Source organism: Brachycentrus maculatus, unplaced genomic scaffold (assembly GCF_059751285.1).
Source record: "Brachycentrus maculatus isolate JH-2025_06_01 unplaced genomic scaffold, ASM5975128v1 h1tg000234l, whole genome shotgun sequence".
Taxonomy (NCBI): Eukaryota; Metazoa; Arthropoda; class Insecta; order Trichoptera; family Brachycentridae; genus Brachycentrus; species Brachycentrus maculatus.
The window spans coordinates 491,597-518,260 of record NW_028280985.1 but is presented as its reverse complement, the minus strand read 5'-3'; the positions used below and the strand labels follow the sequence as shown (position 1 = coordinate 518,260).

General features: G+C 33.4%; 3 protein-coding genes across 4 annotated transcripts in view; 1 reads left to right on the top strand and 2 right to left on the bottom strand.

The window, feature by feature from the left end:
* The window catches only part of LOC148306654 (influenza virus NS1A-binding protein homolog), a 90,401-nt gene extending 88,163 nt beyond the window's left edge, over positions 1-2,238 (bottom strand). Inside the window, exon 1 of the mRNA XM_088264603.1 lies at positions 1,634-2,238. Within this exon, the coding sequence (XP_088120729.1) occupies positions 1,634-1,667 (34 nt within the window). The 5' untranslated portion in view covers positions 1,668-2,238. The remainder of the gene's footprint in view (positions 1-1,633) is intronic.
* A 995-nt stretch (positions 2,239-3,233) lies between these two features.
* LOC148306653 (uncharacterized) lies at positions 3,234-13,436 on the bottom strand. Of its 2 annotated transcripts, XM_088264607.1 has the most exons (11): positions 13,297-13,436; positions 12,519-12,654; positions 11,789-11,888; positions 11,069-11,184; positions 10,616-10,748; positions 9,505-10,111; positions 8,295-8,441; positions 7,571-8,166; positions 6,724-6,909; positions 5,485-5,627; positions 3,234-3,755 (listed from the first exon to the last, which is right to left on the bottom strand). In XM_088264607.1, the coding sequence occupies exons 1-11, from the start codon at positions 13,312-13,314 to the stop codon at positions 3,679-3,681; spliced, it is 2,259 nt and encodes a 752-aa protein (XP_088120733.1). In that variant the 5' UTR covers positions 13,315-13,436; the 3' UTR covers positions 3,234-3,678. The 2 variants fall into 2 exon arrangements, with proteins under 2 accessions (XP_088120733.1, XP_088120734.1); XM_088264608.1 differs by lacking the exons at positions 7,571-8,166; positions 8,295-8,441; positions 9,505-10,111 and having other exon boundaries at positions 3,678-3,755; positions 13,297-13,433.
* A 560-nt stretch (positions 13,437-13,996) lies between these two features.
* Positions 13,997-26,153, top strand: LOC148306652 (uncharacterized). The gene is made up of 12 exons (XM_088264643.1): positions 13,997-14,190; positions 15,014-15,205; positions 16,031-16,218; positions 17,235-17,376; positions 18,427-18,639; positions 19,109-19,241; positions 19,780-20,749; positions 21,611-21,955; positions 22,044-22,630; positions 23,259-23,444; positions 24,618-24,760; positions 25,855-26,153. The coding sequence occupies exons 2-12, from the start codon at positions 15,025-15,027 to the stop codon at positions 26,130-26,132; spliced, it is 3,366 nt and encodes a 1,121-aa protein (XP_088120769.1). The 5' UTR covers positions 13,997-14,190; positions 15,014-15,024; the 3' UTR covers positions 26,133-26,153.
* Positions 26,154-26,664: the final 511 nt, after the last annotated feature.

Below are 26,664 nucleotides of genomic sequence, written 5' to 3'. Positions count from 1 at the left end.
TCAAGATAACACTGCGTCAATACAATGCAGTGGGCTATGCCCCATTGGGTGCGGATAAGGGCTAGAAGACAGTAGAAGATATCATGTAATTCTTGAGTGAAAAATTCTAAACAAATAATCGCATTTATCAAAGTAGCTAATCAAAGTTATCCCGTTTATATCATCAGGCCACATGATTGAGTTCAAGCAGAAAAATTCTTTACAACATTTTGAGTGTGTCCAAATACTTGTCCACAAATCTGAATTATCTCCAATTATAGGAGTTAATTTTCATAATATTTTTGACATCTCACCGATAGATGTCTCTAGTGAAGTTCTAGTGATTCAAGAACAATGTTTTTGAATTGGTTCAAAACTAACTAATTAACCATCACGCCGCTTCCCCGCAGGGGTAGGCAGAGAGAATAGAATATATATAGAGAGAGAATATATATTGAACTTCCAAGAATTTGAGTAGTGTCTTAGAGTACTTAGTAGAGTACTTCCAATAATGGGTAGAATTGGTGAATGTTACACGTGTGTAAAGTGATCATTTAAACCAGGCTATGACGGTCGTCCGCCCCGTAAATGCCCAGACTTCCATATTCTTCTTCATCTTTGATGAGATGTCATAATATAAATAATATGAATTTTTTATTCGTATTTCCACTAACCGTTTCATGAAATTGGTTGTGTTGTGTTTACTACCTTAAAACAGCTTAGAAACCGTTACCGAATGGTCGGTGGTCGATTTACTTCGGCCAGTCTATGTGGTGACCAGCTATCCCAAAGTCAAGAGCGGGATTCAACCGAAACGGCGTACTTTCGACATTTTTCGACTAAAGGTCGCGTATATATTTTGCTTGTCAAATAAATGTTTACACACTTGTTCGATAATATAATCTACGCACTTGTTTACAAGTTTATTGTTGTCATGGTGCAGTTTTCATTTTTAATTGAGGCGAAAATAAAATACCACAACCAGCAGAAACTCAACAGAAGAAAAATGTTTACGTCAATGCGTCCAGCACAATCTAGAATTGTTTCGAAAGCCAAGAATATATAATGGTCGATAAAACAAATGAAACCGTTCTTTTTGTGGCGTGATGAAGCCCTCCCAGAAAACAATTCATTTATAAAATTATAACTTTTATAAGTTATCGGTCAACCGGTTTTGAAGCAACCTCCACAAGACTTTTTTTATATTGCAAAAAAGAATCAGGTTATTGCTTCACCGGATTTATTATTATAAGTTATAGTTAGTATTAGTAATTTAAAAAAAGTCATTTTCATGAGTCATAAAAATGGAAAATAACGCTTTAGTAGATAATATTGATCAAACAATCTGTTTACCATTTGGACGAAGAATTGAAAGTTGCGTAAATGATTTTCTGGTGTTTGGCTTATTTATCTATGTATGTAATTTCATCACAGGTAGCGGTAAAATAAAAATATACACATAAGAAAATTCAACCGCGCATATTTTGGAAAACCAAAGTTTTTTTATTTGTTGTTGAAAATACTGTTGGTAACCGTGCCGAAATATTGCGTTCCACAAAATGCAATTCAAATAAATTGCACACTCGATCAGGTTCCGTAATAATAACGAGAACCACATTAAAATAAATGTAGCATTACTAAAAATCGTACATACCTTCGAGAAGTGGGGTCTCTTTATCCAGCTCCATCGTCGTGAAGGAAACTTTTAATTTAAATAAAAACAAAATTAAAGAATAATGCGCGATTCACAGACGCTAAACATCACACAAGACAAAAAGAAAGGCGAAAATATTCATTTAAAAAGAGAAGATTTTAGGCAGAACTAAATTGAAAAAGCGGTTCGACGTACAGAGCAGACAGTATAAAGCCTTCGGCACTAAGTTATATTCCGTCAAAAAAAAATACACACGTCAAACTAAAAGCATGGTAACGTATCAATCGCCCGCGATTATTGTTAGGACCCGAACAGTTACAAAAATGTCCCCTGACAGATTTGTGGGTATACAGGCGCGGAAAGAACTACGCGACGGAAACAATAAGAATCATAAGCGGTAATTAGTATCTTCACACAATTAAAGACCGGAGAAAACACGATGCAGACCAAAACACGACGGAGCGACCATGTTTGATAAACAGAAATTGAGAGATGCGAGAAAGAGACAAAAATGTCCAAAACATTATTTCGGTGAAACTGCGTACTGCGCAGTACTAATGCGTGCGTAAAAAATCTATCGTTCGGTTAAAATTATTGACATCTCTGTCTAGTGCATTCAACAATACTATACGCCGTAGTAAATTTATGCATTGGCAGGTTGGCACAACCACGTGTTTTGAAAACATGTGTTTCGAAACGCGCGCCAAATTTGACTGAACATAGAATCGCGGTCACTAAACTCGAGTTACGGAATTTATGTCTGGAACAAGATTTTCATTACAAATTTGCCATTACATTTTGTTTTTTTTTTTAATAACTAGAAAGAAATTTGGTATGGTATAAAAATAAAAAAGAGTAGAATTAAATCATTAATAATAAAATAATGAGGTAATCATATTTAATATAACTTTTTAACATTAAATTTTTTTATGGAATCTATCATTGTTTATTATTATTTCTGATTTTATTGTTACTAATTTAATATTATTATGACTATTTAATTTAATATATGACTATTATTACCACTATTTAATTTAATATAATATCTTTTAATATATAATTATTTTATATAATTTAATAAAATACTTTGTTGTTTTTCTTACATATTTTTTCTCTGACCACAAAGAAAATTATCCATGTAATCAATGGAATTTTTGTAATTACAATTTTGTGTGTTTCATCATATAAGCCATATAATATTGAATAAGGATTTAAATGTAATCATGCAAACAATATGAGTAGTTGATATGATAGTCTTGTAAATTAGAATTGACTTTGTTTTTTTTTATTCAGCCATTTTTTTTCTTACAGGTATACAACATAAATATTTTATGCATTTGTATAAAACGGCATGCAAGTACCTAGATAAGCTGATAAAATTATTGACCTCTTCTGACAAATCATAAAAATTACCTAAAATTTCACATTAAAACAATTATAAATAATATTTTATTTAATACTAATATTATATAATTAAATAAAAATAAATTATGCAAATGGTTGAATCGCAACAAATACCTCTTTATAATTTCAATATGGAGTTTCATTAGGAGAAATGAACAATAAACGGTAGTAATATGAAAAATAAAACATTTCAAAATACATTTATACTGTATTTATTGGACAACATCGAGAATTCATTTTATTTAGTTTACTGAAAATACATTGAAACAACTTGTAAATAATACATGGCATTAGATACATAAGCAATGTCTGCTTTCTATTTTCTTTATTTTTCATTTAACCAGACTGAGCCACAATAACATGTGGTCTGGTAAGGCTGATTTTAAATAAAAAAAACAAAACATTAAATGATCTTCTCAAAGACACATTATAAATGAATGATAAATTGCTAACAAGTTTTTTAAAAATTGGTTTAATATTTTTTTTTATAAAAAGAGAAATATTTGCTAATTATCATATAACAAACAACAATGTGTTTTAGATACATCATCTTAGAATCAAAGAGTTTCATTTTGCTGTGAAGAGTGTCTTGCAAGGTCCAGTTTGAAGTGCAATCTGACTTAAGTAATTTTCCGTACCATTTATTTATTCTTTGATAATGGATGCCCTTCTAAATGGATTCTCATGTGACCAAACAAATCACTCCGCCTTTTAAAGCCTGTAAATAAAAAAATAAATTAATAAATTGAAAAAAAATGAGGTCTAGATCAAGTATGGGGATTTTTTAACATTGTGGATAGGCACCACACCGGGCTGACACAGTGATAACTTCATAGCTTACTACATGAACGGAAGATGATCAGTCCTGTGCTCTAGATTCTTTGATAAAATAGTGGTATGTATCTGTTAAATAAGACAAATCACTCACTCCTTTCAACGTCATATATTAAAAACTGGATTTTTCAGGAGATTGTTTTTAAAGTTTAAAAATATAATGAAATGTATTAAAAATAAATATCAAGGCACTTATTGAACTTTTTACTGTGTAACAGATCTTTTTAGGTAAAACGTGAATGTTTTTTCTCCTTGTTTATTTTTTTTACAAAAATGTTAATAATATTAGTATATAACCACTCACCGAGATTTTTATGTATACCGGTTTCGAGACGTACCCGTCTCTTCGTCAGGACAATCACTATTACAGCATGCAAACAATACCACCCTTCACCACCATAGCACCATTTACACACTTAAAACTACACAAAATGTTTAACACATCGCCCACTCCTTTCAAGAACGTCATAAATCAAAATACTTTTTTTTTCAGGAGAACGTTTTTAATGTTTAAAAATATAATACAATTTATTAAAAATAAATATCAAGCCACTTACTGAACTTTATGTTACGCAACAGATCTTTTTAGGTAAAACTTGAAGGTTTTTTCTCTATTTGAAAAATATTTAGTATATTTAAAAAAATAATTAAACAATACTTTTTCTTTAAAATGCAAAAACAACACTTTCTGCCCTGTAGCGGGTAAATATTAAGTTAAAAATATGCCTCTTTTGCTGGGATAAAGTACATTTTCTGGGCATTCCGAAAACACGCACAACTGAAAATTGACGATTTTTGATTTATGACGTTCTTGAAAGGAGTGAGCGACATGTGATTTTTGGTCGACCCAAAGACCTAAAGACACTAAAGTTTTTACGACAGACATGCGTTACGAGCCGAGGTTAAACATGAGGTTTTTTTCTCCATTTGAAAAATATTTAGAATATTTAAAAAAATGATTGAACAATACCTTTTCTGCAAAATGCAAAAACTACACTCTCTGCCCTGTAGCGGGTTAGTATTAAGTTAAATATATGCCGCTTATTGTTAGGGAAAACAAATGGAAAAGGAATAAATATAATATAATTATAGAAGAAGAGCCGTATTGGCTAGGGCATATCACTGGGCATCAGAGTTGAATACCCATGATTGTACACTGCTATTATGTAGTTTTTTTAGGGAAATCATAACTCTTCCCAACCACAATTATGAATTATTAACCTTTCCGAGTATGGACGTAAATGAACGTCGGTGCGAATTTTCCTCAAAGGAGTATCGACGTTAATGAACGTCGAAGTCTATTTGTCAGTTGGTATGATGTAATTTGTATAGTAATGACATCTGTGGATATTTGTATTTAACTTTAAAACCTAGAGGTGGTGAGCTTTACTTTTGTTTAAAATTATTTTTACATAATTTTTATCTTCATAATACAAAGATTTTATTTAAAAAATACATTTTTAATGTAAAAAAACCCACTACCCAGAGAATGTTGGACATCAATTATTGTACTTCTGGAAAAGTTAAAGAATATTCATGCCTTTTGATTTCATCTGTTGGGGATGGTGAATCATAAATAAACATGAAATGAGTGTTAAGTAAACGACACTTACTTTCCATACAAATTTGGCATCGAAAAATTATGTTCCCGGTATGTTTGGCAATATGTATTCCCAAGTCTGATTTCTTCCTGTACTTTGTGTTACACAAGTGACATTTGAAGGGCCTCACATCAGAGTGCCTCTGGATATGGCTCCTAAAACAACACAGAAATATGTAGTTTAAATTTTGAGTATGTTTTTGTTTTCAGGAATAACATGCAAAACCTGTACTTTCAAATCTCCTGTAAAGGCAGGATGGTAAGAATAGGGAAGATAGATACGAAAAATACATCGAACAATACCCAGATCAATTCATTTTGCAATTGGTGGGAATCAAACTAGCGACACTTGTTTCACAGTCAATATTCTACCCAACTATGCCATGGTGCCTGTCTAGTAATTTTATTTACATACATATAAGGACAGTGGGTTCATAAAAGTAACTAAAGAATATTATAGTTACTGCCCTAGCTATATACGGGAGATAAAAATCAATGAATGTACAGCCAGTCTCATAGTTCAGTGTAAAGTCTAGACTGACTGAAACATTTTCTTTCAAAATACACTTTACTGTTTCTTATTTTACATCTTTTCTTTAATGTTATTTTTTTACATATTTTTCCATATACGAGTTTATTTTTGGGGTTTTTCGTGATATTCTACTTATATTTCTGGAATGATTATAATTAGCTTCTTACCATAGTTTATATTGTATACCAACGCACAGGCTATGCCTTTGTGAGATATTTGTTTTTTATTTAAATACATAGAGATGAATGCATGTATGTACCATGTAATGATGAGAAGTGAAATGTAAACAAAAGTTTGTGGAAAATATATATTTAAAAAAAAAAAAGATGAATACTTTGCATTATTTTTGTAGACCTAAGCGACCCATTTTAAAAAATAGGAATCGAGTTGAGGTAAAGTGAGCTCGAATCCAGAAACTCAGACTCAAAATTTCTACCCAGACTAATGATATACAGTAAACCCCCCTATGACGTACACTCATATAAGATTTACCCCGATAAAGTTTGCAGCAGTTTTTTTACTATAATGGCAGTCCCTCGTATATTGCAGTAGGTCTGTGTATTCAGTCAAGTTTTTCCATTAGTTAAAATGTTAAAACACAATTAAAAAACATTAACCCCCTAAACCGTTCCCCCGATAATGCGGAACCTATCTTAACGTTATAGAAGGGGTTAACTGTATCAGTATTTTCACTTTCATGCTATTTTTTTCGATACTTACTTGAGTTTGGTCATCGTATCGAAACAATGACCGCAAATATTACACTGGTAGGGAGTGTCACCGGTATGCGTACGCGAGTGAGCTACCAGGCTACGCTTTTGCGTGAAGCTCTTTTCGCAGATGTTGCACACAAATGGTCGCTTGTCAGTGTGCGTTTGCAAATGCAGCTTGAGCCGACTCAGATATCTAAAAAGAAATTGAAAAAAATAAACAACTAACTCCAATTTTTCCAATTTTGTAAAATAAAATTGTTTTAGTCAAAACTTATGACTTTTAAATATCGAGAAAACTGTAAAAAAAAAACTGTAGGAGCGTAATTCCTTTGAATTCTATGAGTAAAAAGTCTCTCAATTTTTTTTACAGTAAAAGCGCTCTATACATAACTAACTAACTAACCATTATGCCGCTTCTCAGGGTAGGTAGAAAAGACAGAACCCCACACCACCCTGTCTTTGCAAATATTCCTCACCTCTTTCACATTGATGCATCTCCTCATACATACCCGCCGATTATTTCGACTCCTGACCCGGCCGCCTTAAAGTATTTGACATACCTCATTATGCCAAGTTTTCCTCGGTCTTCCTCTGCTTCTTTTTCCAACTACAATTGCCTCATAAGTCTGTTTTATCATTCATTCCTCACTCATACGTTCCATATGGCAAAACAATCTCAACACACCTTTCTTAATTTTATCGATAATGCTTATCTCAGCTTTACATTCCTTCCTTATTTCACCATTTGAACATCTATCATACATCGTTTTGCCACAAATTCTTCTGAGAGATCGCATATTCTTGTGAGAGATCTATACCCTAGTTGTATTATTATAATAAGCTAAAAAACTAACTTGAAGGTTTTCCCACACTGTGTACAAAGATTTTTCTTCTCCGTTTGTTGACCACTATCATCTAAGTTATTTTTCGAATGTAATTTTTCGTCCTCGACAGAATGTCCTTGCACAGAAACAGGAGAAATATTATTTTTCCGGTCGGAAGTATTTGTAAAAGTACTGAAAGTACTCCGAATAAGCTGGATTTTTTTCTGTTGCTTAGAGATCTTACTGTCCACACTGATGATGAAGCAATACTCATTGTCATCAATTTCTCTTATAATATCTTTTTCCTCCTTCGATTCATAATTATTTTCATCCAAAATTCTTTTAACTTCGACAGTGTTCTTAAATCCATCAGAGGCAGGTAACTTATTTTTACTTTCAAATTCTAAAAGACCTGAAGGCTGATTCTTCTCCAAATGTTTTTCATTACTGTCCAATAGAGAAGTGGCTTTTAATTTTTTATGGACAACTAGATCAGGCAACGGTTTATTACAGTGTTTGATTCTCTTGTCACTTAAAACCTGTTGAATCCTGCCTGATTTTGCTGTTACATCGATTCGGCCAGAAATGGGTTTTTCTTCAATTTCCCCAGTGGCTTTGTTAACTGCCTAAAATGTAAAACCATCATAAAATAAGGATATTTTTATTCCAGTATTAACAAAGATATGATCTTTGTACGTAAAATAAATATGTATTTAAAAAAAATAATGATTGAATATAAAAATCAACATTTTACCAATTTAAGTCCGCGTCGTTCAGGTGACGAGAAATCTTTGTGTTTGGTTTTGATGTGACTGCATAATTCAGTCTTTTTCGAGTATCTTGCGCCACATAACCCACATTTCCAGGGAGATGACATATTTATTTGATCATTATCGACTTCCTGAAAGCATTTCTTCTTCAAATTATCTTTTATCCTTTAGGTCAGGGGTTCCTAATCTTTTTGTACTCCAGAGCACATTCTAAAATATCGGTAGGGTGGTGGGCGCCACCTATTAATTGACTTATTTTTAAGTATTGCCAGCAAAGGAACCACTCATACATACAAGTTCCCAAACATACAAATGTATTTAATAATCCTAGGCACTCAAAAAAATTCTAACTAACAAATAAATAAAAATAATTCACATTTTTAATTAATGTTTATGAAAAAACTCTGTCGAAAAGTGGCACCATGGCGCCCGCGGGCACAGGCATTCGTATGCGAGTTTGAGTTTGGGAACCTCTGCTTTAGGTGGTAAACAATTGTCATAATATATATTAAATGATTATTTTTAAGTCGTAATATGATTTATGAATATATAAACATGCTCAACTTGGGTTTATAATTTTACTTTATATTTATTTATTAAACTTCTTATACAGCATAAATTGGTGGGCTTATTGCTAAGAAGCAATATGTTTCAAATGGCCAAAAACAAATTTTCAATTTTCGATCCTAGGTTAGATTCCTAGGAGGCTCAAAAGCAGAGCTGATCACTTTTTGCTCATGTATTTAACAATCAACACTGCTTATATACGATGCAGTGCGCTATACACCATTAGGTGCATGTATAGGTTAGAAAAAGAAGATAAAAACAGACTTCTTATACAGGCCGAGGTTTGTTCGTTATATATGTAGGTGGTTGAAAATTCATAACCAAATAGTGCTTGTACATAAGTGAAATAAAAATGAAAATTAACATAAAATATAATCCGCTGTCCAAACTTAAAACACAGTAAGGGACATTTTTTTGTAGTACGTTTTTTTGCATTTTTGGACTAAGTAGAATCTACTTAGTCCAAAAATGCAAAAAAAAAGTACTACAAAAGAAATTTCCCTTGCTGTGTTTTGAGTTTGGACAGCCGTAATGAGTTGTAGTAAGAATGTACTGCAACTGTAATAAAATTATAATTAAAATGTAACTTTGTTTTAAAATCACTATATTATAGTTGAAAATTCTCACCTCTTCATGGCTATCCTTTTTCTCAGATTCACAATAACCTTTCTCTATTTTTGTTTGAACTTCTTCATAAACCCATTCGCCATTTTCATTCTCTCTTCCTATCAACACCGTGACACCTTTTTCACCAAAACGTTTGGCCAAACTGTCAAAATCTTCATCATCATCAACGCTATCCTTTCCTTCACTGTTGCTAGTCAACCCATTTTGAAAACGGCTAGGAATAATTTGAATATCTTTATCGTCTATTTGGTTTAGAGTATCAGTAATTTTTTGTGAGTTATCATGTTTTTTAATTAGTCCACCATTAAAACTGGTGTCATCTGCTTTGATCATTGATTCAAAAGCATTTGTTTTATTTCTACTATTTTCTTTATCAGATAAAACTTGGGCTGTCACAATTTTTTTTATATGTATGTTATTGTGCCGCATAAGATGTCCTTTTCTATAGAACTTTGAGGGACATAGAGAGCAAGCAAATGGTTTGATACCGGAGTGGATTTTTTCATGTTTTAGGGCATCCGACATGTGGCCAAACCTTTTGGGACATTTCTTGCATTGATATGCTTTTTCATTCGTGTGAACAGCAAAATGGCACTGCAGAAACTGTCTGGGGTTTTTAAAAAATATAAATTATTAGTAACTATTTTGAATTAAAACACAAAAATTAAATATTTAGTATAATATTAAAGGTCTAAAACCACCATTCTATCATCCTAAATAATAAATATCGAGCCTATATTTAAAAGACCTAAAACACAATGGATGATAGATGTTGGTCAAATAAACACATATCAAAAGTGTTTAGTAATAAACAAATTTAAAAATAAAAAGTACACTTAAATGTGTTATCAGATTTGGAAATCCCAGAGTGATGCACACTCTGAACTCTAACTGTATGAAATTCATGTTCAAGTAAAAAAAATCATGTTCCTATGAGAATTCAATTCACCAATTAAAATATTTGGCAATCAACGGAGGTACTGTGTAAATCTGACTTGTTTTAATCATTTTAATTTTTTACAATTTCCTCACAAAACGTGAAAAATCGAAACATATTTGATTTTGTACTGCCTCTAAATTGTGAATATTATTTTTAATGATTGTGACTCACTTTCTAGCAAATTTCTTTCCACACGTATCACATTCAAATGGTTTTTCTTTGCTATGAACTTTCATATGCAAAGCTAAAAGCTGTTGTTCACTGAAGGACTTGGCACATATTCCACATGTAAATGGTTTGATACCTAAAAAATAAAAATGAAATATATAGATACTAAATAAATAATAATAATTATAAAAATAAATATCTTTAAATTCACATATTTAAAACAAGTGGTATCATATCTATAAATATTTCAAATTTATACTATTTTTGTAGGTCTAAGCGCCCAATTTAAATAGGAATCAAGTCGTGTTAGAGTGGGTTCGAACCTAGAAAATCAGACTCAAAGTCTGCGACACTAACCATGGGACCACAACCTGACTATTATATCGATATATGAAGGCTTTATTTGTAAGAATTCAAATAGAAAATAGGCATTTTATATTCCTGGTCAGTTAATACCTGAGTGCTTTCGAATGTGTCTTCTAAGGTTATCGTGATAGGAATATTCTTTATAACAAATGTCACATTTAAATGTTTTCTCCTTTATGTGAACTGTCTGATGTAATTGCAAGGACCTGAAAAATAAATAAATTTTTGAACTGAGAAAGTAGAGCGCAAGAAGTAATTTGTTATAAGACACTTTAGATCTTCTTAGATATGCATTCTCCAAAAACTGAAAAGCCGAATAGTTGACTGAGTTGGGATGCCTACCCGAGCATACAAACATAATGAGATTTTTGTATTGAAACTGCAGAATGTCCAACTGCGGCAGTTTGAAGCTGCTGGCGTATTCCCGAACTCAGTTAATCTGTCAGTATACAGTGTAGTCCAATTGGCATTAAAAATAAAGGTTAAGTTAGGCATGAACCTTATTAGCCCAAAAAGATTCCACTGTTGAGAAATTGCTACTTAGTAACATTTGTGTACGTACTTTGTTCGTAGCATGCTCATTTCAAGTATGCCGAAAAATCGACAGTCCTTTGATTTTCAAGCATGCTTCCTGAAAGGTGAGTGGAAGGTGCGTGTTCTGTGCGCATCTGAATACGTTTGCTTAGAAGCATGCTAGTATCAATGTATGTAATTTATACAGCTAGAGAGCATGTTCGTCTTTAGCATGCTTTATTACTAGCATGGCTATCTGTACCATAAGTTGATTAAAACTGAAATGATGATTTATACCTTTTGGATGAGTATTCTTTATTACACTTTTCACAGGTGAATAGTTTTTCTCCATTGTGTGATCGAATGTGTTTTTTTAAATGGATATTTTGACTGAATGCTAGAAAAGAAAAAACTTTTACTATTCAAGTTAAATATGTAAAACCAATGAAATGAAAATCATTATCAGGTAGATTTAATATTTAATGTTTGAATTTTTTAAGTGATTAAATTATTCAGACAAGAACGTGGACAATAACCTAGATTTGTGCAAAAAGATTTGAACACACTCAAAATAATGAGATTTATTTTTAGCCTATCACTCATCCTGAGCCATAAGCAATTTGGATACATTGGATTTCGAAAGGTTAGTATTATTTTTTAAAACCTTTTTATCCTTTAAATTTTGAACCTTATTAAGTTAAAAATATTGTATGAATTTATCGCAGTAAAGTTTTTTGTAAATTTATACCCAATAGGTAAATTCATAACTTTAAACACTGCAGAAGGAAATTTACAGAATGGCTTATATCCAAAGCAACAGAATTCAGTGGACTGTAGAGGTAATTAAAAAAATCCTGGCTAGTTATTTTAAATATCTACTTACCTTATGTATCAATACACAGTAAAACCTTAAGGTAAACAACCTTTCAAATTTATTATCTGGTTCTACTTATTATTTTTTGACATTTTTTTAAGACATTTTTTTGGACCCAAATGTAGTGCTGATAACAGGTAACAAATATGGTACCTTTGGAACATATGTGACAAATGAAGTCCTTTGGTGTTGTGTGGGTTTTGATATGACTTAAAATGCTGCTTCGACAGTTATAGACTGAGCCGCATACACAAGAATATTTATCGGTAGATGAAGACGGAATAACACTCTGAAAATATAGTACAAATGTTAGTTAAATGAAATACATAGGTATTATTTCAGATAAAAAAGTTAACAGGTGAGTACTGGCAATACTTATATTGGGAAGGTTGGGTTTCTCTTTCTCTCTCTCTCGGCAACTGGCAATACTTCCAATAAGCTAACTTTCTCCTAAACGTTTCTCCTAATATATTTTTTTTATTCCCAATTTTAAAAATTGGGCAGATTCAAAAGATAATGGGGTTATACCAGGATTTAATATACCTTTTTCAGTAAAATCTCAGATTATAGCCTCATCTGTCTAGGAGGCTAATGAAAAGGGTATACAGTCCAAAGGTAAATAATAAAAATATTTGAATCCTACAAGTATATTTAATATCAATATTAGCCTGTGTAATAAAAATTGTGAAATATTTTTTTACAAATTATTAGATAGAAAGAAAAATCAAGTTTTTGATGTCCATATTACTGTTGGTTCAGCCACTATAGGATGACACGGTCGGAGTTCTGTGGCATTGCTGAGAAACAACAATAAAAAATAATAAAAAAATCTGCCCCACCTTTTAATGAGATTTCTGAGCTGCGAATTCTACAAAATAAATTGAAAACAACAATATTTTGAAATAGGATCATTCAATAAAATCAAACTCACGTGTTTCGGCAACTCCATGTCGCAAAATTATTAATTAAAATAGTTGAAAAACTGTTTACATTAAAATATTCATCCAGTGTGTCAAATTGTAAGCAATTTCAAATCTGACAATACATCCAATATATTATTTGACATTTGACATTTGTTTAAAAATGTTACCATATGAAATAGTATTTTTATCTTATTCGGCAGCAGAAAAACTAAATTAAAAATTATATTGAAAAAAATATAATTATGGGTGTCGCCCGTTAGAAGCGACTTTAGAAGAGATTTTTCTGAATTGAAGCTGGTGTTAAATCTTCTACTAATTATCATTGACACTTTGTTCAGTTTTTATCCCAACAAAAGTAGAAATTAATACATAAACATGAACAGCTAATTTACACTATAACAGCTAATGTACAGTATATTCAAGGGTCTACTGGTTCCCATGCTACGTTTTAACACAACAAATGAGGCGCATGTACGTAAACTGTCTATAACGTATGCGACAAAGAGAGTAGAAACGATTCTTCCACTCTTTCTTTTCAGCTGCCAGTTAAATTTGGAGAAAGGGAAGTATTTAAATTTTACATCTGATCCAGGTCCGTTTGCTGTTCCAATGTTGGGTGGATCATATAATTTATTTATTTACCTTTTATTGCCAGAACTAAAAACAGATATTTACTTTTAACTTAACATAGATAATGACAGTTCATTTGTATTTTTTCTATGGTAGTACAAAATCGAATTTGTTTTGATTTTTGACGTCTTGTGAGAGAAATTTAAAAAAATGAAAATGGCAAGAGCAAATTACATTTAGCGCAGCATCGCTGGTGATTATCAAATGTATTCATTCATCAATTAAATTCGAGAAGGAGCGTGAAATATTTCAATAAATTATAATTTTTAAAGGTAATTAGTAAACATTATTGGTGGTTTATTTTGTTGTAAAAATGTAAATTTACAAAGATGGAGAGTAAATTTATAATCTTATTAAATTTATGTTAACCTTTCTCTGTTTTAATGACATAGTAAAATCTCTTCAATGTCATTGAAATAGGTATCAAATTGTGGTAGATTGAGTTCGAACCGAGGAACTTTGACTTAAGAGTCCGCGACTCTATCCACGGGACCACAACCCAACACATGTGAAATTGTATTCAAAACTATTGACACATTTCATATGTAATTTTATGATATTACACTACTTAAATTCATCCAATTTTAATTAATTTTGTTAGATAAACTACATAATATCATGGTTTTCAACCCCTGCCTTGTATATATAACATAGAATTTTGTCTAACCTCCCACCAGTCTGATGATGTCGGGAACGACGAAACCCCGTCACTGGTCAATGAAATAAATGTGGGAAAAACTTTATAGTTAGTTTACTGCTTTAAAATAATCTAGCCCATTTTTAAAAAAAAATTGTCATGTAGTAAATAATCGGCTTAATTGTAACGTGACTGCTTTTTTTTTGTTATTGATCGAACAATCAGACCACTTTTATATCTGTTATTGACAAAATAATGGGGAATACCATGGACAAGGATAGATGAAGATTGTCTCTAATTAAAATACACATCATTTTCTGTTAATAAAAATGTCAATCAATTAAAAAACATCTGTAGGTGATGAATTTGTTACATCAATGAACAATGTTCACAAAAAGTTGTCAATCTTACACTAGATTTCAACCAATAATATTTTATATTTTACTTTATTGTTTTAGATATAGGAATAATGGAATCCAGTTCTAATAAAATATTAACATGTGAATACTGTTCCAAGAGTTTTAAGTTACGTTCCACACTTAAAACTCACATAAGAATTCACACAGGCGATAAACCTTTTGGCTGTAAGGTGTGTAAGAAAATATTTAGACAGTCGGCACATTTAAAAGATCATTACAAAACACATACGGGTAGGTACTGAAATTACTTTTTATTTTTAATCAAACATCCATGTTCTAAATATTTTTTTTTTCTTTCTTATATTTATCAAGGCTACTCAATTTTAATGAAATGTTGCCTACTTTTTAAACAAAAAAATCGTCAGGTAAGAATCAAACCATGCTAACAGACTTGAATATTTGTGAGTAATCTAACATAAGAAAATTATTTTTATAAAGGAATGCTTACATTGTTAAACAAATCTTTTTTTAAAAATTATCAATAAATAATATTATTCTGTCTTGATAACTAAACCATAGGTCATATCCCCTCCCTAGGTGGAGCATATGGAGTCCACAAACTGTCCACAGGCTTTTCTGTCGGCTGCCAACTACTTTGCATCCTCCCAAGTTAATGATAAATATGTCTCAGGCGTTTCTTAAAAGTATTTTTTAAAATTATTTATTTAGCAGTCACTCAGTGAAAGGATGTTTCTGCCAGTGCCAAGTATTATTTTTATTTACAAAAAAAATAATAGGAAATAATAAAAACAATTCAAACAAAATTTTATAGTTTTCTAAAAAGTTATTTGAGAAGGTGCATTTTTTACAAGGAGAGGTAATTCATTCCATTTTTTAGGTATTCATTCTAAATTTAAGAGAACTCAGTTGGCACCCTCATATTTTCCACAATTCCATACATTTATCAATTGATCATTAAGAGTTTATAATTTTTATTTTTAGAAGCTTAATTTATAATATTCATCTGTATTTTTAAGAACAATTATAGATAAATATTATGTTATTTGAATTATCACCAGTATGGCCGTCTAATGGCAGAATTATTTATATTTTTAGGAGAAAAACCTTACCAATGTTCGGAGTGTGGTAAGGTATATGCAAATGGCTCCCATCTGCGCGCGCACATGCGCTCTCATACTAAAGAGCGTCCATATTCTTGTAAAGATTGCCAGAAGACATTTGCGCATCTTAATGCCCTCAAAGTGCATTCCAACCAACACACCGGAGGGACTCTATATAAATATGTATGTTTTATATTAATATTTACTATAAATAAAATATTTTTTAACATAATATTTTTTATATTATTTTTTGACATCTCATCAAAGGTGAAAAAAAATATGGAAATCTGGGCATTTTCGGGGCTGACGACCGTTATAGGCTGGTTTAAGTGATCACTTTACACACGTGTATCATTCACCAATTCTACCCATTATTGACAACCACACCACTCAAATTCTTGGAAGTTCTAAATATATTAACCAATTTTGAAACATTGTTCTTGAATCACTAGTACTTCCCTAGAGACATCTATTGGTGAGATGAAAATAATAATATTTTTAGTTCAGATTAAAAGATCATTGGTAGTATTTTAGTACTTCCTTAAGTTTTAGTATCCTTAAGTATTTGCAGTTTTGCAAAGAAACATTTGCCAAGGGCCCGAATTTCTGAGGGGGCAACATCCTATTGGATTTCTAAAAAACTAACTAACTAACCATCACACCACTTCACCGCAGGGGTAGGCAGAGAGAATAGAACGCCATACCAATCTGTCTTTGCACAAATTTTTACCTCTTCCACATTCATACATGCCGATTATTCCTACTCCTGACCTGACCAATTTCATTTGAAATACTTGTGCGAAATGTTCCTCGGTCTTCCTCAGCTTCTATAACCAACCACATTCGCCTCGTAAATTTGTTTTACAAATTAAAATTATCCTTTCTTCCTTTCATTCAATTCATATGCCCAAACCATCTCAAAACACCTTTCTTAATTTTATCGGTAATGCTTATCCTCTGCCTTGCATTCTTTCCACATATCACCATTCTAACATCTATCACACAACACATTTCGGCGCACATTCATCTGAGATAATGCATTTCGACCGCATCCAGTTTACTTTCATCCTTCTTTTGCCAATTCTCATGCTTCACACTCATACATTAGGGTTGGATTCCTGTTCATTTGAATTGTCATGTCAGATATTGATACTTGCTAAAGGTGCTGAATTAATTAGTTGTGCTCTGTGTCTTTCCAGGCTACTGTTGATCAGAAGAATGCTCCAAAGAAATTCATCTGTGATATTTGCAGCGCAAGCTTTCGTTTGCGTCACTCCCTCAAAGTGCATCTTCGAAGCCATTCCGGAGACAGGCCGTACCAATGTGAACTTTGTTCAAAAGGTACGGTTTACACACCTCAATCAACAGACGAGTTCAACTTAAGAGAGTGCACTTCCCTTATTTTTATAATATCTGAATATTTCTCTCCTAATAAAAGAATGGTAGAACACCAAAGAATACTCTATTAACTTCGCAATTTTTTTTAAAGCAGGGTATTGATCTCTGGAAATTTATCCAGATTACAGGATAATCAAATTGTTTGTATCTTTTTTTATTACATGATAAAAAAAATACATATTTATTTTTATTCCAAACCTTGAGGTGAAGCATGCATCTCCCTGAAGTTCATATGGCATAAACATACATTATATTTCATAAAATGAAGAAGAAAATAAACATAACGCGTGCTAAAATGACTAAAAGAAATAACAATACATTAGAAATAAAAATATGTAATATGTAATTGGATTAATAAAGCGAAATATTATTTTTATTTTTCATTATATATAAGTCAAAACTTACACAACTTCAGTTCAAAGATTAAACTAATATTTTTTATTAAATTAATTGATATAAAAATTTAACAAGTATAGGAAAATGTTTCTACTTAATTTTTTATTTGAGCACAGAATATACGCACCACAACACACCAAAAAGTGAAAAGGTGCATTTCATGTTGACAGACCTTTAAATTCTTGATCTAAAAAAACTCTTAATTCCAGAAAGTATTTTTGGAGTTTGAAACAGTTTTTTATTGATCTAGGCCACAATTTTGTACATGATGAATCTTACATTAAAACGTTGAGATCGTTTGTAGGCCTTAGTGCTTTTTTATGTGATTTTTTCACTCTAATATTTATTCAATATTACCCTGCACTGGTACCTGAAGCGGAGGGCTGATCACCTTTCCTACATGTGTTTATGATCAAGATAACACTGCGTTTATATAATGCAGTGCCCTATACAGTGCCATTGGGGTGCGGATAAGGGTTAGAGAGGGAGAGAGTGCTAATATCTAGGTACCAAAAGCCATTTGGTTATTCTTCCTGTAATAATTTAACTAAGCATGCAAAATTTAGTATTATTTTAACTGGACTATTTTTTTCTCAGCCTTCAGCCAGGCTTCACACCTGCGATCGCACAAGTCCACGCACGCTAGCTCGGGCGGGCACAAATGCGGCACGTGCGGGCGCGTGTGCGCCAGCGCGCAGCTGGCCCGGCGGCACGCCCGCTCGCACGCGCAGGGTTCCTACCGCTGCACCGCCTGCGGGGAGAGGTTCCAGAAGCTCACCAGCCTGAAGACGCACGCCCGGAGACATTCAGGTGAAGAGACAGCTTGGTTTTCATATTTGGCGGCACAGGAGTGCTGAATATTGACTTGTATATTAAATACATATTGACGCACTAAGGACGGGAAAGATATTTCTACCCGTTGGGTCGATTGATGCTTAAGGACGGGAAGAGTAATTTTACCTTCTGCGCTGGCCTCATTTCAAAGGCAGAGAAGAAGGAATTATACTTTTATGTTTTTATGAATATTATATGTATACTAACCTCTTTGTTAAGGTCTTAATTATATGTACATAATTATCAAATCCCGCCGTCAGCGGTCCACAGCCGTAAAAAACCCATCCTTAGTGTGTTAGATATTAAAATGAAAACACTGATTTTTAAAATTTTTGAAAGTCCGCCTCCATATTGTAATTAATGGTCAGCACGCTCGGCTACTGTACTGGAGGTCCCGGGTTTGATTCAATTAACTGAATATTGACCATGTATTTTAAATTTTTAGGAGAAAAACCATACAAATGTGGATTGTGCAGTCGGGGCTTCAGTCTCTCTGCTCTCCTGGTAGCCCACATGAGAACTCACAGTGGAGAAAAACCTTTCCAGTGCGAAATCTGCTCCAAGTGCTTCGCTCAGCGGTAAAATTTGTTATTACCTTGCATTTTTTGGATTAGGGTTGTAAACATTCTTAAAAATCTAGGGTTTTATTAACTTTCTATCACTCAGGAAGATCATTGAGATTTGAGATACTCTGCATACGTTTTTTTATTACATTTTTTTTTGTTTGTTTTAGATTTTAGAAATATTTAATACAGAGTTTTTTTTTCAAAGCTATTAATTAAGGTTCTATTTAATTAATAGAATTAAAAAATGTTAAAACTTATGTTAATATCATCACTACATATTTATTTGTGCCCTTTCCATTTTATATACCTAGTAAAAATACTTTTAATGCATTTTAGTTTCTAAAAGTAAGCAATTAAGCTGTGAGATATGTAAATAAAAGTGCCAAGTGACACTGGTCATGTCAGTTCTTTGTGAGAATGTAAGTCATAATGAAATCCCACTCCCAGCAAAAGTATAATTAGCATAATCTTGTTAACATATTTTACAACTGAATCAGGTATATTTGAAATTAATATTGTGCTGTTAAACAATTTGAATTTTCCTCTGCAGATCTGCTTTGTCATGCCACCTCCGAATGCACAGCGGCGACAAGCCTTTTGTCTGCGACATCTGCACCAAGAAGTTCACCAACCAATCGGACCTGGTCAAGCATCGCCGCATACACACCGGGGAGAAACCTTACAAGTGCGATTTCTGCAACTCTTGCTTCGCCAGGAGCAACCATCTCACCAGGCACATGAAGATACATCTCCGGGGCAAAAAGACCCTGAACACTTTCGACGGCAAGGACAAACAACAATTCGGCAACAGGGACTGCGCTGGCGATCAAATCATGGGCGATAAAGATACCCAAGTCCCTAATTTCCCTCCGATCAATAATTACATCCCCAACAATAGCTGTTTCGAAAGCAGTCTGAGCAATCTTAACAGACCTCTACCGAGTTGTCAAAACGCTTCAGATTTCCAACAGTACAATTCTTTCAACAACAGATTCTTAAATCAAAATCCGCACGGGATGGACAACTACGAAATATCGGGAGCGTCAGATCAGGGTTGCAATATCAATAATTCTTTCATCGCCGAACATAGCAACCGATACAACTGCGAGTTTTTAAAGTATCAATCCGAAGCTTACGCTTACTGCAATAAACAAAATACTGACAACATCGAGGAAAGGAATCATTCGGATCAAGGAAATAATGCGTACATGTCCGATGAGTTGAGAATCCGTTACGAGCATGCGGAGGCATCGTATCCGAGGTTGGATCAATTCTATCAAGGACAAAAGCTTCCAGAAGCGCCTGTTGAAACTCGGGATAAGAATAGTTGCAAATGGAGCTATCCGAATACCGGGATTCATCTGAAGAACAGTTGCAAGGAAGCGGATGTGAAGGCGGCGGATAATAGTGAGGCGTGGCAGTGTGGACTTTGCGATATTTGTTTTTCAGGGTCGACGGAACTAATTGACCACGTTGCTGAGCATATGAAGACGAGGCCCAGGATAAAATACACCAAATTGGTGAGTATTAGTGAATTTATATCATAAACTGTATGTATAGAAAAAGCTAGATAATTTATTTATTGATTTGGCGTTTAATTTGCAGAACTTCATTTTAATATATGTATTAATTTAAATCGAACACAGATTTTTTGAGTCTACTAAGTTGTATTTTACTAACAAAAACACATAAAACATTGATATGTATTTTGACAATTGTTTCGCCTAGTTATGGCATTATCAAACGAATGTTTGACATTCGTAGACTCAAAAAATCTGTGTTTGATTTAAAAATTAAAACATAAAAGCTAGATAATTTGAATTTTGTCATAATTTGAAAAATATTACAAATTTTTAGTACCTTCAACACTATTTACGCACAAAACTTTAGATAATTTGTTAACAATATTTCGTTATGTTATTTATTGTTTTGGCATTCACTTTATAGTTAGATTAGTTAATTCAGAACTCAAGTAGTAAAAAACAATTGTTTAATTTATAATTTAACAATATTTTGTCCAAAATTCTAAATAAAATTATGTCAATTATTTTTTTAATAAAAAACCACAAGGAAAATTATTGACAGGCAAATTATCAAGTTATATATGTATTACAATAATAAAAATATATCACAGTTTTTTTTTTACTTTACTCACATTTTTCCAGTAAATAGTATTTGTATTTTTACTTTGATACAAAACGAAAAATAGAAATGCGTGTTCCAACCTGAAAAATGGAAAATGATTGTGTATAGAATGCAGCATGACTGCATCACTTTATTTATTATGATAAAAGATATGTGGAGATATTTCATTGTCCTACATCAAGTATCTGAGATAAAGTGCCATATCCTGCATTAATAACAGGTGATTTTGTTTACAGGTAGCGAACCGTCAGTCAGGAGCTTTAGAAGAACAAGAAATAGTACCGAGAGAAAAACTAAAGATAGTTCCTAAAGAACAACTGCAAAAAATGATGGGTGCTTATTTCACAGGCACAGCAAAACCAAAAAATCTCCCAGAAGTTTCCATGCTAGAAATAAAAGATACAATAAGAAGTGAAGATGAGAACAATCTAGATTTAAGAACGGGTGATAATTATTTGAACACTAGTCAAACAAAGACAAAAGATAATCAGAATGCAAATATAGAGAATGTTTATAGTAATTTTAATACTCAAAATTTCGCATCCGATTTTTCAAATAATGATTCCAATGATTCAGATAGGGTAAGCATATAAAACATATATTTTTATTCATCTTTGATTGTTACCTGATTTCTCCTTGCTTTTTTTTAAAACTGTTTTGGTTTTACAGCTATATACTGAAAATACTGCAAAAGAGTTGGAATCTGCACAAAATGTGTCTGTTAATGAAACAATTGACGAAAAATGTAATACACTTGAGAAAAATATTAGACAAATAGATTCTACATCACGAAAAATCGAAGCTAAAATTGAGAATGGAACCAAGAAATTTGATTCCAAAGAAAAAAAACCTGGACGAAAAAAAATTGCCCCGGACAAATCGATAAAAAAAGAGAAAGTTAATAAAAGCAGTTCCAACACACGCAAAGTTTGCGTAAGATCTAAAACAAGCACAAAAGAGAAAGAAAAAAAGAAAAGTGAAAATAAATATCCCAAAGATTTTGATGGATCCGAAGCGTGTATTCAAGAAAACATCGCCAAAAACAGTTTCAAAGATGACAAACATCAAGAAAATGTTCACAATGAACGGCAAACACGTATGAGTGATTATCCTCAGACCAACATATCCAGGAAAGACAATTTGCAAAGCAGGATTGTTGAACAATCAAAAACATGTACAATGGAAAATGTTGAGGAAAAGAAGAAAAGAAATCCTAGAAAGGAACACAATTGCCCGGAATGTTCAAAAGTTTTTGTGTAAGTAGTTCATTTTTTTTTTTAACGAGAAAAATTGAGGCTTGAGAAAGATTACATCAATTCAAAAAATAAAGAAGAAGAAGTTTCTACCATTGAAATAATTTATCAAGGTTATTAATATTTATTTTATTGTTATTTAAATAATTTAATATTTTTTTTACAATGGTTTTAAATTACAAACTTCAACACGTACGGTTAACACACATCTTAAAAAAAAAAATTATATGCGTCATTCGATAATAATGTACGTTAAAAATTTGTCCGCCTCCGTAGTGTAATGGTCAGCACGCTCGGCTACCGTTCTGGAGGTCCCGGGTTCGATTCCCAGGGGGGGGTCAAATAAATATAAGTGATTTTGTCACTCTAATATTTATTTAATATTACCCTGGACTGGTACCTGAAGCGGAGGGCTGATCACCTTTCCTTCATATGTAAACGATCAAGATAACACTGCGTTTATGTGAAGCAGTGCCCTATGCACCATTGGGGTGCGGATAAGGGTTTTATTATTATTATATTAAAAATATGATTACACCGCATTGTGTCCTCGCTTCATACTATTGGTAAATAAATCAAGTTTCGTATTTTTTGGTAGTTTTACGAAAGCGTGTTATGCTCGGTGTTGCAGGAACAAGTACGCGCTTGACGTGCACTTCCGACTGCACACGGGAATGCGCCCGTACGTGTGCACGCACTGCCTGCGCACCTTCACCCAGGGGGGGCAGCTGCACGACCACCAGCGCACGCACACGGGCGAAAAGCCCTTCCAGTGCCACTACTGCGGCAAGTGCTTCGTCAACTCTACTCAGCTCAAGTAAGCAAATTGCACATATCATAGTCGTACAGGAGAAAGTGACTAATTAACAAAACGTAAAATGTTCAGGAGGACCATTTAAGTCACTTTTGCTTGGCAAAAGAATAAACATCAATGCAGTTATTAATTTTTAACAAGTCAATATATTATACTTCCAAGTTTTAAATCGCTTTGGGATTTTTTCAGGGCAATATTAAGCTAGTAAGATGTCAAATAGTCAATAATCACGTTTTTGTAAAAAATGCACTTGGTCACTTTCCTCCTGTATGACTACGATATGGGCAATCGGACATTTCGTTATGGCCTGCCTTTTTTTTTAACATACATGCTAATTTGACAGAGATTTCTATTTTTAACTCTCGAGTAGTGAGATATTAATGAAAACGACGTACCCTGCAGCGAGAGTTTTATTATATGAATTTGTAATTTAAAAACTAAATTTTTAATTTCATTAATTGATTCGGCAGTCACTTTGTGGTGAAATCTATCCATTTTTAATTTAAGTTTTACTTAAATGCCACTATTTCTTAAAATCCATTGTGACACGTGTTTTGATGCATTCCGTATCATTTTCAAACACCTTATACGGTCCGATGCGAAATGCATCGAAACACGTGTCACAATAGATTTTAAGATATAGTGGTATTTACTAAGTAAAACTTAAATTAAAAATGGATAGATTTTACCACAAAGTGACTTTCGAGTCAATTAATGAAGCTATTTTATTTTCTGTAAAATTGAGAGACTGTTTGGTTTTTCTTAAAATTTTTGGGCTATTTTTCTGCTCAAATGTTAACATTTTTACCATCAAATAATGTTCCCACTGAGAAAATTTTTTTATAAATAAATAGAAACAGCTTCATCCTTCAACGTCCCAAGGACACTGCTCTAAAATTTAAACTTAGCCTCACATACCCATACGGCAAGCGCCGTGGCGTAATTGGGTAGACGCTCAACTGCGAAACTGGGATCGCGGGTTAGATTCCCGCCAATTGCAAAATGAATTCAAGAAAGATTTATTTTCAATTGGTCTGGGTGTTTGTGATGTATTTTTCACATTTAGCTTCCCTATCCTTACTATCCTACCCGCAGACAAGCCTCTTAAAGTAGGAGCTTTGCGGGTTATTCCTTTAAAAAAGAAAAAGATTAATATGAAGTATGGACTATTCGCAGGTGCCATATCATGACTCACACCGGAGAGAAGCCATACGCGTGTGATGTTTGTGACAAGCGTTACATTCACAAAGAGAGTCTCAAGCTACATCAAAACGTACACACTGGCAAATGCCCGTACCGGTGTGAAGTTTGCGGAAGAGGTTAGTCACATTCATTTACATAACGAACCTTCCAGTTACCTTGCTTGTTTGTTTAAAGGTACCAAATTGAATACTTATTTACATTTTGACATCTCAACATAGATGAAGAAGAATATGGTATAAGTCTAGGTATTTACAGGGCTTATGACATAGGCTGGTTAAGTGATCACTTTACACAGGTGTAACATTCACCACTACCCACTGTTCTACTTGATATATTAAAACAATTGAGTGGTGTGATTGTCAATCATGAGTAGAATGGTGAACGAAGAGGTTTTATTAAATAAAACTCACTCATTTATTTTGAACCTCCGGATAATCGATCCCGGGACAATATATTTATGTAAAGTATAATTAACCAAGTTTATTTGTTAGTATATAATAATAAGTCAGACGCCGTAGCGATGTTGGATAGAAGCTCGACTGTAAAACTGGTGTCGAAAGTTCTATTCCCGTAAATTTTGAGATGAAGTTAAAAATATTTATTTTCTATTGGTCTGGGTGTTATATTTTTCAAGTCTACTATCCCTATCATTACCTTGCTATGCAGATAAGCATCTAAAATACAGAGTTTGGGGTGATTCCTATTAACATATTATTGCCTGGCGGTTTTTTCATCAACCCCGATCCTATTTATACCCAGACAGTCTGCTGCCTGACCCTCAGTGTACCAATCACAAGTAACCACAAATCCAATTCCCATCTGTAGAATGTTTTCTGGCATTTTCTCGCGCTCTACCAAAAGTAATCAAATAGAACGCTCATAAGCGTCTCCCGCTTTCTACCAACAGTATGTAAAAGCCGTTTTTAAGAGTTTCCTGAAAACAATGCGTAAAAAAATAGCACCTTTTTTACTAGTTTCAGCATATGAGTATACATTTTCTAATATTTATTTAATATTACCCTGGACTGGTCCCTGAAACATAGGAGTGATCACCTTGCCTTCTTCATGCAAGTAACGATCAAGAAAACACTGCGTCAATACGATGCAGTGCCTTATGCATCATTGGGTGCGGATAAGGGTTAGAAGAGGATACATTTTCCTCCTGTACTGTATGTGTATTCTTTAGACAAAGATTTTTTTTTTTCCTCAGGTTTCCGCCAGCCCTCCTCGCTGTCCTCGCACCAGCTCACGCACTCGGGGGAGAGGCCCTACCCGTGCACCCTGTGCGGGGCGCACTTCGCCCAGCGGAGCACCCTGGCGGCCCACCAGCGCGTGCACGGCGGCGGGCCCCCGCCACGCCCCAACAGGCCCGTGCTGGAGAAGAACTTCCCCTGCACCAAGCACGGCTGCCAGAAGGTCTTCGGCAGGAAGGCTCATCTCAAGAGACACATGGAGACTCATATCATTGTCTCCGACTCCATATCATAAACTACACTGCCAGCTCGCTAATCTGAAATGCGCTGTAATCTGATTGATTACCTGGCTCCAGAATCAAGACGTTTTGAGTGACGAGGACATCATACGTGCTGTCACATGTGAAAATCTCAAGAAGGATGGGTATTGCATTTATTTTTTACCTTGCTTATTATGTACAAGGTTTATATATCATTAAGTGGATTTTTGTTTCTTCTAACTAAAAAAAATATTTTATCTAAATCTGTGTTGGGAACAGGAGGGATAATCTAGTGTTTGCTCATTGTTGGGAGGAAACCACGTAAAACTCCTTAAGAGAAGGCGGACTGTTGACTGTCATCAACAGACCTTCCATTCCACTAGAAGAGGGTTTGACATTTTGCTTACTAGCTTGGTTAATGGTACCAATTCGAGAAGGAATTTGATGACAGCGAGCAACCGATGCCAGTTTCAAACAATCTACCTTCAGAAGCCGTTAAAGCTTTGAACATAACCATAAACTGGGCTGAAGAAGTCGTCCAGAGCACTGAGGAATTGATGGATTTAA

What these genes read in the sequence shown, in the direction of transcription:
- LOC148306653 (XM_088264607.1), bottom strand. An exon ending in TTGTCACATATGTTCCAAAG is followed by an intron (nt 11,889 to 12,518) that starts GTACCATATTTG and finishes TTTCTTTTCTAG; the next exon opens with CATTCAGTCAAAATATCCAT. An exon ending in AAAAGGATAGCCATGAAGAG is followed by an intron (nt 8,442 to 9,504) that starts GTGAGAATTTTC and finishes AAATGCTTTCAG; the next exon opens with GAAGTCGATAATGATCAAAT.
- LOC148306652 (XM_088264643.1), top strand. Translation starts at nt 15,025, where the DNA reads ATGGAATCCAGTTCTAATAAAATATTAACATGTGAATACTGTTCCAAG. An exon ending in TCATTACAAAACACATACGG is followed by an intron (nt 15,206 to 16,030) that starts GTAGGTACTGAA and finishes TTATATTTTTAG; the next exon opens with GAGAAAAACCTTACCAATGT. An exon ending in GAGGGACTCTATATAAATAT is followed by an intron (nt 16,219 to 17,234) that starts GTATGTTTTATA and finishes GTGTCTTTCCAG; the next exon opens with GCTACTGTTGATCAGAAGAA.